At 31.3% G+C, this 16,295-nt stretch overlaps 1 protein-coding gene across 1 annotated transcript in view; it reads right to left on the minus strand.

Moving 5' to 3' along the window:
* COL11A1 (collagen type XI alpha 1 chain) overlaps positions 1 to 16,295 on the minus strand; it is a 208,320-nt gene that overhangs the window by 103,946 nt on the left and 88,079 nt on the right. Inside the window, exons 16-28 of the mRNA XM_060090201.1 lie at positions 14,233 to 14,286; positions 14,061 to 14,114; positions 13,812 to 13,865; positions 12,558 to 12,611; positions 12,396 to 12,440; positions 11,158 to 11,211; positions 10,670 to 10,714; positions 10,365 to 10,418; positions 9,879 to 9,923; positions 5,609 to 5,662; positions 4,480 to 4,524; positions 2,327 to 2,380; positions 2,202 to 2,246 (exon numbers count right to left, since the gene is read on the minus strand). Coding sequence (XP_059946184.1) covers positions 2,202 to 2,246; positions 2,327 to 2,380; positions 4,480 to 4,524; positions 5,609 to 5,662; positions 9,879 to 9,923; positions 10,365 to 10,418; positions 10,670 to 10,714; positions 11,158 to 11,211; positions 12,396 to 12,440; positions 12,558 to 12,611; positions 13,812 to 13,865; positions 14,061 to 14,114; positions 14,233 to 14,286 — 657 coding nt within the window. The remainder of the gene's footprint in view (positions 1 to 2,201; positions 2,247 to 2,326; positions 2,381 to 4,479; positions 4,525 to 5,608; positions 5,663 to 9,878; positions 9,924 to 10,364; positions 10,419 to 10,669; positions 10,715 to 11,157; positions 11,212 to 12,395; positions 12,441 to 12,557; positions 12,612 to 13,811; positions 13,866 to 14,060; positions 14,115 to 14,232; positions 14,287 to 16,295) is intronic.

Raw genomic sequence — 16,295 nt, forward strand, 5'->3', positions numbered from 1 at the left:
ACATAAGAATTCTGACAGGTCTAAAAGTTTTGACACAAGCATAACGTTTTCAACTTTCTGGCCACAAAGTAGCCTTGTGGAATTAGGATTCTCTCTGCACTGAATGCAATTGTGCAATAGCAGAGGCTTAAAAGCTGAAAATGACCACTTAACTTCCTATTGACTGGTGTCTTCAATACTTTCTCCCTAGAGAGAAAGGTAATTACACAGCTGCCAAGTTTAGTTTAAAAAAATACTGCACTCTATGTCTAAAATCAGTAACAGTTTTTAGGATATTTTGTCCGGGAGAGATTTGTTTTTTAAGAGAGCATATAGTAGACTAGATGATATTTATGTCAAAATTTTGTTTTCAATACATTTGCAATTAAAAAATAAATTAGATGACTCAAGTTATTAAGAATATCCTTACAATAAGTGACATTTTTTAAACAAATAACACTTTCAAGCTACTAAGCTTTCCAGTCCTTAAATTATCAAGTCTGAATTAACATTTTTAAAAAGTAGACAGATTTTTAGAAAACATGTAAAAAAGGAATTCACCTGGGCCACTTGGTTAACTGGATTATGTTGCTTAGGTTCTAAGGAACAAATTTAGTCTAAACAATGGAGAATTTTATTCTAGTTAGGGTACTAACTTGGTATTTCACCTTTGGTTAATTAATTAATATTGATATTCATAAAAGAAAATAATTTCAACTTCCTTCTTCATCTCTTATGAGATAAAGGGTCAATTATAATATATACTCAGAAAAACAAAATAACCAATAATCTCAAATTGTTTTCCTACATATAAGCAATATACATTTATTTTTTTTTTCCTGAGTAGGTTTTTCCTCACATATATCTCATCATCTATAATTTTATTTTCCTTTGTCATTTGCTACTACCCCTCTTTCCACAAAGTTCACAACTTTCCCACCCCCATTAAATGCCTTTCCTTTAAACACTGCGTTCCCTAAAAATCCTTCGTGGGCACTAATTCCAGAGAAACAATTTGAATTGATATTTAAATGTATTACCAATAAAAACTGAGATTCCAAATTCCAAACTGAGACAATATATTTTTTTGCTTAAGGAACTTGCAAGTAATTGCAAGTTCAACACTGTCCAAACTACCACTGTGTTAGCTCAGTATGACACTATACCCTGAAGTTCATCTGTGATGACCAAGATGAATTGGGATTCAAATCAAAGTAGCTGAGTTAATTTAAAATGCATGACATTTTTTCACACAGTAGAATTGTCAATATAGTTGCATACTTTGACAATGCCTCAGTATGTAACCTATTTATTCTTTTCAGAAAAATAAAATATAATGTATATAATAAGTCCATCCCTTCTTGTTATCTATTCCTTACTAATATCAAATCTATTCAAGGTGTTTTTGATAATATTATGACTGTGGGAATAAACAGTTATCCTTGAAATCAAAATGTATATTGCATATATTTCTCACCAAATCTACCAACATTTTATACTTTGTTTTATAAAATGAAATATAGTAAGAATTAATGCAATACTGATTCTGAGTAATGTTATTCCATTTCAACACAGTCATCAAAAGATTTGGGGGCTCCACATTTAATGTTAAACATTTACATGTAAAAAATCTCAATTCTGTTTTCTTTATCAAATTAAACTATAAGCACTCTTTAAAAGGGTTCACATTCTTTCAGCCACCTTTACTTGGCTTTAATCTTAATTTCCTTCTTATTAAAGCTTTTGCTGTGCATGCAGTATCACATATGAAGACTTCCTCTTTCCCCAGTTGATTCATGTTACTTCTAACTTTCATATTTTGCACTTCATTTCAATTTATAAAATTTGGGGATTTTAGTAGAGAAAAAACTGGAATAAATATTCCTCTGTTATGCGTATAACTGGATCCAATCCAAGCATAAAAAACCAATCATAAGGCCAACCTTATAATTTAGAAAAGTTAAACACATGTAAGAAAAAAAGAGATGCAAGATTGATTGTATTTATGACATACTTTTTTTTTTTTAATAATTTAGTCCTCACCTGAGGATATAAGACTTCTAAAGTTTCCAGGATATAGACTACAAAATTAGACTTGCATTGTTTTGTACATAAGTTATCACTCAATATATTTGAGAAATGGAATATCTGTTCAACAAATTTAATTTTTTTATACAATAGGTATATAGCAATTAAAATCACCTAAATAAATTATGTTTTACCTTTTCACCTTTAGAGCCCTTGAGACCTCTGACACCATCTGCTCCCTATGGAATAAATTAGAAGGATTAAATAACTATAATATTTTACATTGAAATTAACTAATGTAGGAAAAAATAATATTTACCTTTACTCCTCGGGGACCAGGGTAGCCAATGGGACCCTGTGGACCAGGAGGACCCTGAAAAAGACCCATTGTAATTTAAATACATAATGAACTGAAAGTGCCCCTCACTCACAACATACTATAATTTTACCAAATAATCTATAAGAACATGGTATTTTTCCTACTTCTGGTAAAGATTTCTTTGGTACTTTATCATTTGTGTCTAAAGTCAGATATCATGAACAAATCATGTGATGAGCCTTACCTACTCCAAACATATATTCATGCAAAAAGTAAGATCAATATTATGAATGTGTGAAATAATATAAATAATTATATAATTAATAACTGCTTTTCTAAGTCTGAAAAAAATCTGATGTCCTCAATGTCTAAAATAAACAATTATAGATTAGCCAAAAGGATAAATAATTTCTAACCAAAAACTAGCATTAAATTTATTGCATTCCAAATCAAAACTACAATGAGGTATCACCTCACACTAGTCAGAATGGCTATCATCAAAAAATTTACAAACGATAAATGCTGGAGAGGGTGTGGAGAAAAGGGAACCCTCTTGCACTGTTGGTGGGAATGTAAATTGATACAACCACTATGGAGAACAGTATGGAGGTTCCTTAAAAAACTAAAAACAGAACTAACATACGACCCAGCAATCCCACTACTGGGCATACACTCTGAGAAAACCATAATTCAAAAAGAGTCATGCACCACAATGTTCATTGCAGCTCTATTTACAATAGCCAGGACATGGAAGCAACCTAAGTGTCCATCGACAGATGAATGGATAAAGAAGATGTGGCACATATATGCAATGTAATATTACACAGCCATAAAAAGAAATGAAATTGAGTTATTGGTAGTGAGGTGGATGGACCTAGCGTCTGTCATACAGAGTGAAGTAAGTCAGAAAGGGAAAAATAAATACCGTATGGTAACACATATATATGGATCTAAAAAAAAATGGTTCTGAAGAACCTAGGAGTAGGACAGGAATAAAGATGCAGACATAGAGAATGGGCTTGAGGACATGGGGAGGGGGAAGGGTAAGCTGGGACAAAGTGAGAGAGTGACATGGACATATATACACTACCAAATGTAAAATAGATAACTAGTGGGAAGCAGCTGCATAGCACAGGGAGTTCAGCTCGGTGTTTTGTGACCACCTAGTTGGCTGGGATAGGGAGGTTGGGAGGGAGGGAGATACAAGAGGGAAGAGATATGGAGATATATGTATATGTATAACTGATTCACTTTGTTATAAAGCAGAAACTAACACACCATTGTAAAGCAATTATACTCCAATAAAGGATGTTAAAAAAATTTATTGCATTCACATCATCAAGAATATGATCAAAATTATATATTTTCCATGGCTGGCTTCATTTCACTAGTCTACCTAAAGGAAATAAAGTATAATATACAATAGTATATAATATATAATAGTAATGTTAACTATTTTAATAAGAGTCCAAAATTAGCAACTCTAAATAAAAATGATCTTACCCTGCTACTGTAATCCAAAATAGTATTAACATTGAAAGCTTTTACTTTGATATTTTATTTAGATATTTTGATAATCGTTGCTCTTACAATTTAGTCTCCTCTTATGTAAAGGTTATCAGAAAGTAGTAAGTATAGATAAAATTCAAGTGACAAACACTTTAATGATATTCAGTAGTTCTTGTCCAATTTCATTATTATTACTATGGTCATTTATTCCACATATACTACATAGGCAGAATGTGGATTTATTTCTTATCATGAGAATATTTTTGAAAAAACAGAGAATGCTAGTCTAATTGATCAAATTGCCAATGAAAAATTAAAAGTTATCTAAGACACATCTTTTTTATACCCTAAATAAAAAGTAACTATAGAAACATGATTTGTATCTAAATGTTAGCAAAAATTCTTTTGAAAGTAAAGACATATTACAGGTAGAGAATAACTACTTTCTGGCACTTAGTTTCCAATATTCATATCCCTAAATGATCATTGAAGAATATGATGTATATATATACATACACACACACACACACACACACACACACACACACACATATATATATTGTAGAAATGATCAAATGATCAAAGTAAGGCATTTTCTCTAGAGGATAAGGTGACAATATTTAAATGGATATTTTGTAACATACCAGAGAACCCTTTTCTCCAGACTGGCCTTCTTTTCCAGGATGACCCTACATTTAACAAAAATATAGACTGGTGAGATTCAATATTAATGGTAATTTATACTATGAAATTTTTCCCTTTTTTCCTATCTGTTGAGGTTCTACTCTTTATGTTTCAAACTATATTGCACATTTTGCATCAGTGTATATGGCTTTAAATAACACTGGAAACTGTGGCATTTGGAAAGAAAAATAGTAAGCTTATATTGCATAGGTATAAGTTTCATCAGCTACATAATATACTTGAGCGAGAGCTTGGGAAAAGCACATAACACATATTATTCATCAACAATTCAACCCCAGTCTCATTTAGAGTCTTACATAAAGGTGGTTCAATCTAACTTCTATTTTGCATATTGATCAAATAACCATACACACATCTTTAAAAAGCAACTAAAATATGTGGATGGGATATTTTAAAATATAGCAACATCATAAATACTAATGGTGTTTGTAATCAAGTTATTGAGAGTCACTAAATATTGCATAAAATCATACAGCTCCACAACAACTATACTCAATGAAAACAAGTAGTTGCAGAATGAAAATTTTTGTACCCTAGCTCTGAGTAAATAGTTTGAAGAGAAAAAAATAACAACTGTGGAGATTACATAATTACATTATTTATTACTATGTGATAAGATATAATAAACATTGCTATATTTCTAGAAAGGCAGAGGAATTTTCATGTAAGATGTCTGAGGAAACTTACAAAAGGTGAGGAATTTCACCTGGACTCTCAAGAAACATGTTCTTGGAAAAGGAAGAGAGAATGGAAAAGTGTTTTCTATGAAAAGAAAAGGACATAACAAAAGGTATAGCAATAGAAAATGTAAAGCATGCTAAGAGAAAAGTGAGTGGTAGGAAAATATGAGATTCTGGCCTAGAGTGGTCCAAAGCCCACTGGGAGCTCCTTAAAGAGTTTGCAATATGGAAGTGGCATGATGAAATAACATTTTAGAGAGATCAATGTTTAATTATTGGCTTGACTGCTTTTATTACTGAATTCTTACAATCACTTCTAAAGCACACGTAAAATCTATTTTTGCAAATAACATATAGAAATTTTAATGACCAGGTAACTATTACTTACAGGAGGCCCATCAGCACCAGGAAGTCCTCCGAGCCCTGGTTTTCCTTGTGGTCCCTAATCAAATAGAGAAAAAGAATATTTTCATTTAAAAATTGAAAATAATGAAAAGTCTGACTTTGTACATAGTAATATACAGCCAATAAAATTCTTAACTTGAGTCATTGGCTTTCATTTATAAGCAAAAATCATCTGAATACTTTTTAACATATTATGTAGAAGAAATGGTATATAAAGATAGATGAAAACCAAATTTAACATCTGTCAAAGACATGCTAGTTTTCATCCTGCTTAATAGTCCTAAATGTGTCTTTTTAAATTAACAAGTTAGTTTTTGCATACCACAATAAACTGGAACTTATAGAATAAAAAGGAAAACAATATAGGTCAATATACAATCAATATACATTGATTTATATCATTGAGAAAGCAAATATTGGCTATTTCCATCAATGATGTTAATAAGTGCCAATTCACAGGGAACTATATTCAATACTTGTGATAAACAATAATGGAAAAGAATATGAAAAAGAATGAACTAAATCACTTTGCTGTACAGTAGAAATTAATACAACATTGTAAATCAACTGTACTTCAGTAACTATTTATTCAACAGATTAGTCTGTGTTTAATCACAGGGGACTTCAAATCTCATTTAATTTGATCATTGTTAAGGTTGGAACATGCTAAGAATTACTATTACAAGAAGTAGACCCTTCATCAGGAGAAAAATTGGCTTTCTGCTTAGAATAATTAACTTTATCAAGTCTTCAGAGCCTAAACCATTATTGCTTACTGGTCAAGTCATTAGCCAGAATTTAGAAACAATTAAAAGGGCAAGGATATATCAGCAAGCCTAGATGCTGGATGTAGGAGGATTTTTCCAGTCTTAGAAAGTATTTAGAAAAAGCATTGTATTCATATACATGGATAGTACAAAATTTAACTAGAAAGCCTCACTTAAATCACTTAACAAGAAAGTCTCACTTAAATCACTATGGAACAACACACACAAATAAAGATAACCTTTAAATTGAACAATCTGGACTGTATAACTGGATTTAATTGCATCTCATTTACAGGAGTTAAAAGATTCAATTCCCTTCACCACTCTGCAAAGTCATATACAGTTAAGTAATCTAACATTATGAAACAACTGTTATAAAACTTGTTTTTTTTATGGCAATATTTTGCCTTTCACTCAAATCATTTTTTTGCTCTCAGGAAATAGTCTTATTTCTTCAAAACAAAATGTAGATTACAAAGGCAAAACTATTCCAGTAATTATTATTATCAGCAGATATATTTCTAAGACAATGATCTTGTGTACAATACTACATGGATTTTATATTGCTGCTATATATTTAAGGGTAGATGAGAAATACTAAAACTCTTGTACTATAGGATGATTTTTTTAATCAAGTTAAAATCAATCCATCTTTTTTAAAATGGAAGCTCCATGACAGTAAAATATTTTGTCAGGTTTCTTAACTGCTTGGTGTCTCCCTACAGGAATGGGAACAAAGTTAAATGAATGAATGCCATATTTTAGATTTTAATAAAATAGTTAAAATTTATTGTGTCTCTATGCACTATGTTAAGCAATATATAATATATATATTATATATATTTATGTGTATAGTATCCATTTTAAGTCTCAAGCAATTCCATGAGATATCAGCATCAAAGAGCTTGAGTAATTAACTAATGTTAATACAACACAGAGTAGCAATATAAATGAATCCAGATCGGTAGCCATATCATCAAAGTCCTTGGCTTTAACTAATATATATTTCGTGTCTTTCTTTCTCTTCTTTAGCTCATATAGTTATACAATACCATTTGTTTTCTGTAAAGCCATTAACATATGTGATGTAAATTCTGAAGCCATAAATTAAATCACCGGACTTAACAGTATATTTAAGTTATCAACGTGTCAGAAAAGCAATACAGTTGTCATCCATTTTAGTTAATTAGCTTGAACTTTATAAAATCTTTTATCACAAATATAATAACAGCATAGGCTATGATAACTTAGGACAAAAATATAAAAGTTATTGGGAATTAAAATATATATGACATTATTTAAATTATATTTAATTGTGAGATTATAGCATGATCCAACTGAAAACGTTATTCACCAAGTTTTGAAAGACAAGGCTCTTGAGCCAGAATAAACAGAACACAGTATATCATAAAGAAAATAAAAGTAATATAGATCCAAAATAAACTACAAATAAAATGCATTTTCTTCATGTTCTTGAGTTTCTTTCTCCTTTTGATGGAAAGAGGCTGTCTTTGGACTCAAGAGCTGGATATATTCAAAGCAGAGAAAGAAGCGGCCTGTGCTTAAAGACAGCTCTCTTCCTACCACAAGAAGTGCAGTGAATCAGATTCTATATTTTACATGTGGCTCAACAAAGGGAATTCAGATATAACAGCTTTCCTTAAAAGCAAATTCTTCCTAGGAATCCAGTTCTGAGATGATAAAATTATTGTAGAAAATTCAATAGGCACATGCCTCAAGTGCAATTTATGGTTATGATGAGCTAATCTGAAATATGTTAAGAATGGTCCAGATTAAGATCTCTGATCTAAAGCAAAGATTTTAAATCACCTTTGGTACCTAACATCTTAAATAAATAAACCATTTTCCAATAACACTCTAATACTGTAAACATATGGAAAATATGCACAGAGAAAAAGTACTTTAAAGATCATTTAAGTTTGATATGCTAATTCTTAACATTAATAATAAGTAACTTGGTAAGAATGTTACCAATGGACTTGAATATATATTTTACCAAAGAACATATGGAAAAGGTCAATAAGCACATCAAAATATGCTCAGCATCACTAGTGATTAGGGAAATGTCAATTAAAACAATAAGATACTATTTCACACCAACAAAAATGACCATAATCAAAAAGAGGAGCAATATTAGTATTGTTGAGAATCTAGATAAACTAGAATCCTCATAAATTGCTGATAGGAAGGAAATATGGTACAACCACTTTGAAAAACAATTGGAAACTTCTTAAAATGTTAAATATAAATTTACCATATAACCCAGCAATTCCACTTCTAAGTATCTACCAAAAATAAATGAAAACATGTCTACACAAATACCTTTTTACAAATATTTATAGCAGCACTATTCATAATAGCTGAAAAGTGTACATAACTCATATGTCCCTCAACTGCTGAATAAGTAAACAAAATGTGGTATATTCATTCAATGGAATACTATTTGACAACAAAAAGGAACAAAGTGCTGATACATGCTGCAATATGGATAAACCTCAAAAACATGATGCCAAATGAAGCCAAACACAAATGTCACATATTATATTCATTCATATGATTAAATTAAAATATTAATTTCATTCCTATATCTTGTTCACATGAGATGTTCAGATAAGGTAAATCTATAAAGATAGAAAGTAGATCAGTGGTTGTCTAGCTTTGTGGGTGAAATGGGGAGTGCAAATTGACACAAGGTTTCTTTCTGGGATGGTATAAGTATTCTAAAAATGTGATTGTGGCACAACTCTATAAATTTACTAAAAATCATTGACTTGTACACTTAAAATAAGTAAATTTTAGGGTATGAAATTAACCCCAATAAAGTTGTTAATTTAAAAAAATACATATTCATAGAAGTCAACAAAAATAAGAAAAAATTGTATTAGAAAGAATTAGGTAACACTGTGCTGTAACTATAGGGGACAGGAAATATTACTTAGGGAATCTGTCAGAGGAGATAAGGACAAAAGACATCTCTTTAATTAAAAACGTATTCTTGTTTTGATCCAGACGTTGAGTTATTAACAAGAACATCATTTGCCATTTATACATAAGAAACGGTGGCAATAATAACGTCACAATTTCCCCTTAATTAGACCTTGCTAAAAGCCTTTTGTCACAAGCAAACCTAATTACATTTTTTCAATAACGAGAAATAAAAGGAGAACCAAAATAAAGAGAAAACACTCACTCATATCAGTACGTTTCTGAAATTAATATAGCTGAGAATGTCACATTTGGAATTTATCCAAATGGAAACTCTGTGAAATTTTATCATTTACAGTTCAGAGACATATGAATGACTGCTGCTCACCCTGTGCTTTCATAATTTAACTCCAGAATAATTCTTTATATGCTGGGACATTTAAATATCTTATCAAAAACAGAAGGCAGGCCTTATACCTCCCTAAAGTTGACAACACAAGCTTGTTTACCAGACATTACTAGAACAAAAGAATAACTTACTTTTTCACCAGGAGGACCAATTGGACCTTGTGGACCAGGAAGACCCTATTTTAAAGGAATTCATTTCATATGTCAAGAATCATATCACAAGAATACACTTTTAAAATAGTAAATGATTAGCCCTCTATTTTACAAGAAATGATTTATGAGAATCTATATATATATCCCCCCACCTTCCCCAGAAAGTTTTGCAACACTATGAGGGGTTTTACATAAGCTATTCTTCTGGCGATGGATATGTAATGTGATCCTATTCAGAACCCTCCTGCAGATGTCCTGGCATTCCATGAACACCAAATGACTCATTTTTCTCTTGGAAGAGGCCTCTGCAAATTTGCTCAAATTTTTTTTTAAAAGAAAAAAAAAAGAATGATCTTCCTACATTCACAACAAACACTCTTAGCAATTCTGAGGCTGTTAATTTTCTTGTATAAAGATACCATCTTATCCCATTATCTCAAAAAAGCTGTGACAGTTTAGACTTACTTGAGGTCCTGGATTCCCTTGCTGACCTGGAGGTCCAGGCTCCCCTTGGGGACCCTGCCATAGGAAAATATAAAGAGTCTTTAATAAAACTATTTCACATAATAGGTTTTTTCTTCTCAGTTGAAAAATAGTCCCCAAATCATGTTTCCCTATAGAGAATCCGGAAAATCTTGCAAAATATTAATGCTAGCAGAAGCACTTGGCAGCACATTGTAAGAAATCTTAATTTTAGATTTAGCAACAAAAGTGATTTGTTAGTACTTAGATTACAGAAACGAGTTATCTTATGGATATTTTCTACATACCATGTTCCCTTTCGGTCCTGGGGGGCCATCCACACCTGCGATACCCTTCAATGACATAAAAAATATGCATGAGTGTTAACAAGTTCAGATGCTATAATGGAAAATTTAGAAGACTAGCTTAATAGCATGACACCCAGTAGCCTAGATTGACTAAAAAATCATTTTAGAACTTAATGGAAATGAGGGGAAAAGCAAGGTCTATACTCTCCTCTCCATGCCCATGGAGACAACCTAACAGCATTTTCCACTGCGTGTTCGGAATTTGACATGAAACAATAAAATAAGTAAACTAAAAGGAAGAGAAAAGAAAGAAGCCAGTGGAGTGGGGTATGCTCAGTTAAACTGATAGGCAGCATCATTAGGTCTTAGAATATAACAGAGCAGTAAACCCTTGGCTGTCTACTGAAAGCTTTCACAGCCTTCTGGCTTTAAAAAGTCTGGTAACAAGCTTTCCCTAGGAAATCTTAAATGTTTTCAACAATACATACAGGCTGTCCTGTAGGTCCTGGAGTTCCCCTTGGTCCTAGCAAACCTCGTGGACCCTAGGAGGAAAAGAAAAGCACATTCTCATAAGAAATGTCTTCAAAACATGTTTCTTCCTTTAAATAAATATTAATGTAATGTTTAGATTAAAATATTTGTTCATCTCCTTTTAATGGTGCTTAAAATGCCATTTTTATATGACACAAATATCTAGTGTTTATATTGATCCAAAAGCCAAGAGGGATAAGAAAGTCTTTAATACAGAAGCCGTATCTTTGATTTTATAAATTTACATATGAATCACTTGGGAAATTTTAAAAATAGGAAATATTTTAATGCTTTAAATAAGTCACTTTTGTGTCATTTTCCAATTTGAATAGCAACACTGAATCTTATTAAATCTTATTATTCAATAAGATAGACTACACAAATAGAAGAGTCTTGATTCTCATTTATTTTACATTTAAGTAAATTCCATCTTGAAAGACTATTCTACTGAGAGAAAGAAACAAACAGCTGGATAACTATATTAGCAAGATTATAGAAACCATTTGCTTGATTTTTAAAATTATTATGACTTAATTTCTTCTCTTCTTCCCCCTCGTCCATTTGTTCCTCCTCCTTTTCCTTCTTTAGAAAAGTGAATACAATGACTTACTGTCATATTCACTTGAGATACTGTGCCTTTTAGTTGACAGGCTCTATAATGTGGAAAACTAGGACTAAAACTAGGAGGCCTGCTTCTAGTCTGGTTCTTTGATTAACTAGCTTTGGGTAAACCTTTCCAATTCAGTTTCCTCATTTGTAAAAATCAGTGGAAAAAAGGATATATCTAGTAAATTTTATAGTTCTATCTGGTATATACTAAGCACCTCATTTATGTGTTTCTTCTGATAGTAAGATTAATTTATCCTAAGCACATAACTAGATTCTAGAGCTACTGATGATATAAAAACTGTAACAAAACAAAAAAAAACAGTATCAAAAACTAGGTAAGGTCTTTGCCTGACAAGATGTTATATCCCACATTTTTTTCTCTTGATTTTCTAAGACTTTTTCTTTAACAAAAGAAGAGCTCTGAGTATCATTTTTAAAAGCTTTTTCACATAACAATTACCTGCTTAGCTTAGGCAAGACGGCAATAGTCATCTGAGTTTAATATTGACTTTATATATGTAAAACCAATCACTATTCCTTCAAAACGGGGTATTATTTAAAAAGAAAAAAAAAGAAAGTTGCTTACAGCTTCACCTGGAAGACCCCTTGGTCCTATTTCTCCATCTTCTCCCTGTCATGGACAAAATGAATGGGAGAGTGATGCAATCAGACAATGTAAAATTTCAGCATGATTTTGTTCTATGTTTTAATTTTAAATATTTCTTAAAAGAAATGAAGTTTAATATACCCGCATTCCATCTTCACCAGGAGGACCAGGAGGACCTTGGGGACCTCGTTCACCCTATTAAATAAATCCAAGTATAAGTAGAGCACGAAATAAACTAGAATGTTTGTCTATCTTACAGCTATCCTACCAAATATAACGGAACATTTGCAGAAAAACTTATGCTCTATTTTCCCTCCTCAAAACACTTCAAAGATAAATCATAATTTTACATTAACTGGCATTATATATTAGTATGCTAGGAAAAATGTTCCCTCAATTTTGAAAACAAAAAGGTTTAAATGAAATTCCCAAATAATTTTCAGACATTTAATTATTACAAACTAATAGAAAAGTATTTTGCTGAAGACTGTCTTAAACATGGACACACTTTGCTGATTTTTATTTAATTTACATTTTTTCTGCTTCTAAAATAATTCTTATTAAATCAGCACAGTTCTAGAGGACTAAAGAAGTTTTTGGATTTTTTAAAAAACAAAATCATATATTTTTCTCAACATGTGATAGGCACACACTAAATATCTTGTTAGACATTCGTAGTGCTCTCTTTTCTTTATCTTTCTATTTTTTTATATTCTCCAGTTTCCTAATGGTTGTCCCATCGTCCTTCTTAACTTTTGGAGAAGAAAAATGTGAAGATCCAAAGCTGATCTTTTTTTGAAAGACCACATATTTGCTTAATTTCCCACTAAAAATATTGACTGGATTGTCGTACAACATTGTATTTTGTTTAGCCTTAGTGAATTATAAGCTCTTGCACTGGATTGCAAATTAATATTATCACAAAGAAGTAGCCTGTGGTGTCTCAATCTACTGGAGCCATCTAATTAGTATAATAAAATACAGTGCCCAGTATATTGTCATATTAATGACAAACTGCCTATAGATGTCCTCTTTTGAGTATATTTCCACAGACAAAATGTAAGAAAGAAATTGAGGCAATTATCAAAAAATTAGAGGCACAATTAAATCTCCACACTTGTTCTATAAATGTATTTTCCATAAAGATTCCACATCAACTTATGTTTGTGTAAAATGAGTATTTTAATGTCTAAAAGAAATTAAAGAACTTATATGAGTATTGCACATATAATTCTACTTATCTTTCTTCAAGTATCTAGTAGATGTACTAATTTACATGAGTTCACAAATACTTAAATTAATTTTCTTCTTATATCTTAGTGTATCAATATTTCATAGTATTCCTGTATTATCCCAATATAAAAAGTATAAAATGTACAGAATGGTATATCTTACCCTGTGACCCTTGTCACCTGGCAGACCTGGAAGTCCATCAAATCCTCGATCCCCCTGTAAAATCACCATCATCATCATCATCATCACTGTCATCATCATCATCATCACATTTCCAGCCTATTTATGTACTGTAATTTGAGTGTGAAATATTCTTTCATATCAAGAAACTCTATTTTAAAATATAAAAATTTCAGGGGTGAACTTAGATACGAGATCTGAAAATACAAATGTATGAGACGAGCTCCAGACCTTGGTCCCGGGTTCTCCTGGCATTCCTCTTCCTCCATCAGCACCCGGACGACCCTGATAATACCAAGAACACGACTAAGCAAAAGGGATTCCAAATAGCACAGAATAAAAGAAAACAAAATAACTGATGATTTCAGATGCCCTCAAAATGTACAATGAAAACTAACCATACCCTTTTTCCAGGTTTTCCTATTGGACCAGGAGGACCTTGGACACCACGAGGGCCCTATACAAAACATCATAATTAATTAATTTTATAGAATTCCTGATCAATAAACTTAATCACATCAAGAGAAATGGCTTTAGAAATTTACATCTTCTTAGCTTTACCTTAATCATTTTAACGCAAGAAAATTGTTTCTTATGTAAAAGTCTAGATAAAGCAAAAAGACGAGACAATCGATTTTTCTAAATGGTTTCTTGCCAAAAAAGTCATGCTATTTTATTAAGTTTATATAGACATGCGATTACATTTAAACAAAAGGCATATAAAGTGATATTTTAAGCTTGAAAAAATCCTCAATTACTAAATATATTCTCAAAGCCTTGCAGTTTTACATTTCACTTGACTGAAAACACTTCTATTTTATACCTCTTCTCTTCGTCTTCAACTTTCTCTTCATTTTTTGGAGATCCTATTCTAGATAATTATTCTTTTATTGCATGTATCACATCGAATTATAATTGTCTTTTTTTCAAAGTTGAATCTCCCATTAAGTTGTTAACCACTGTGATTTTTGACTAAATCTTTTTCTCCGTTATACTCCTATAATTTAGCACAGTGCCTGGTACACATTTCTTTCAATCATCTACAAAATCCTGGAGGATCACTGGCAAACCTTAATTCAAATTATTGACTGGCACCATGCCATGTCAGATTAAAGTTTAAAGATTCTCAATATCTTTCTTGAAGCAGTATAATACAAGGTTATAGCAATATACAATGTCTTATTTGTGAATTAATATATGTGTTTTTTTAAATAAAATTACACAGCTATTAAGAGATCCAACATAGATCCAATAAGAATAGTATATAGGCCTTTGTATTTAATTAACTATACCCTTTTTAAGTTTAAACAATATGCATATAATGAGTGAGGTAGAAAATGCAACACATATTTGAAATTACAAATAATTCTTATGATTGCTGTGAAATGTTGATTATAGAAATATGAAATTAAGGTTGCCTAATAATTAGAGTTTAAAAGAATATAGCTTTTAAAAAAATATTCCAGCAAGAAAACTCTATCCTATATTCCAGCTGGAAGGCAAGGAGCAGTAATAACAGGACAAATCTTGTTAGTTTTCAATGAAAATGATCCTTCATTTGATATTGCATCTCATTGGAGTTAAGGAAAACTGCAAAGACCATGAAAACTACCGCAGCATGTTTTCGGATTCATCCATTTTGTAAAGAGGTGAGTCTGACACAAAAGTTCATAAACTTTGCAAAAGACATATCAATATTTTTATGCAATTCTTAGTTAAGGTACAAATGTTTTCCATTTCTTTATGGTAACATTGAACAAGCATGAAAAAGAAGGTTGCCACATTCTGTGTCACCCAAATATCTTTCTAAATTTTGGGGGGATTTTTTCTCATTTCAAAATAAACTGTGGTGCATGCAAATAGGGGAATATTATTCAGCAACAAAAAGGAATAAACTATTGATGCACTCATCAACTGCAACAAATACCAAAGGCATTATGCTGAGTGAAAGAAGCCAATCTCAAAGGTTACATAATGTATGATTTCCTTTATGTAGTATTCTTGGAAACATGAAATTGTAGTGATGAAGACTAGATCAGTGTTTGTCAGGTATTAGGGGCACGAGGAAGTTGTGACTGTAAAGTGGCACCAAGAAATTGCTTGGGGTTACAGAACTGTTCTCTATCTAACAACTGTGGTGGTGGTGATGAAGAATACATATAGGTGTTCACATTCAAGTTTACATTATAATATTGTTAAAATAAAACTAATTTTAAAAAAAGAAAAAAAAATTAGTTGGATGGCCACTTGAGAGCTCCTGTAGCCCAATCTGAGTTCATATGTATTGAGTATATCAGAAAGTATTTTCATTAAAAATGAATTTTACAAATACATCACTTTTGCTTTTTCAGTTTTCTAGAATAAGTATAATTCATAATGTGCTTATAGTGAATGTCTCTATCTACTTATTATCATTCAAGGAAAAATAATACTTCTAACTTGGCACCATGTTAATATAATGTAAGA

Source organism: Mesoplodon densirostris, chromosome 2 (assembly GCF_025265405.1).
Source record: "Mesoplodon densirostris isolate mMesDen1 chromosome 2, mMesDen1 primary haplotype, whole genome shotgun sequence".
In the NCBI taxonomy this organism is placed as follows: Eukaryota; Metazoa; Chordata; class Mammalia; order Artiodactyla; family Ziphiidae; genus Mesoplodon; species Mesoplodon densirostris.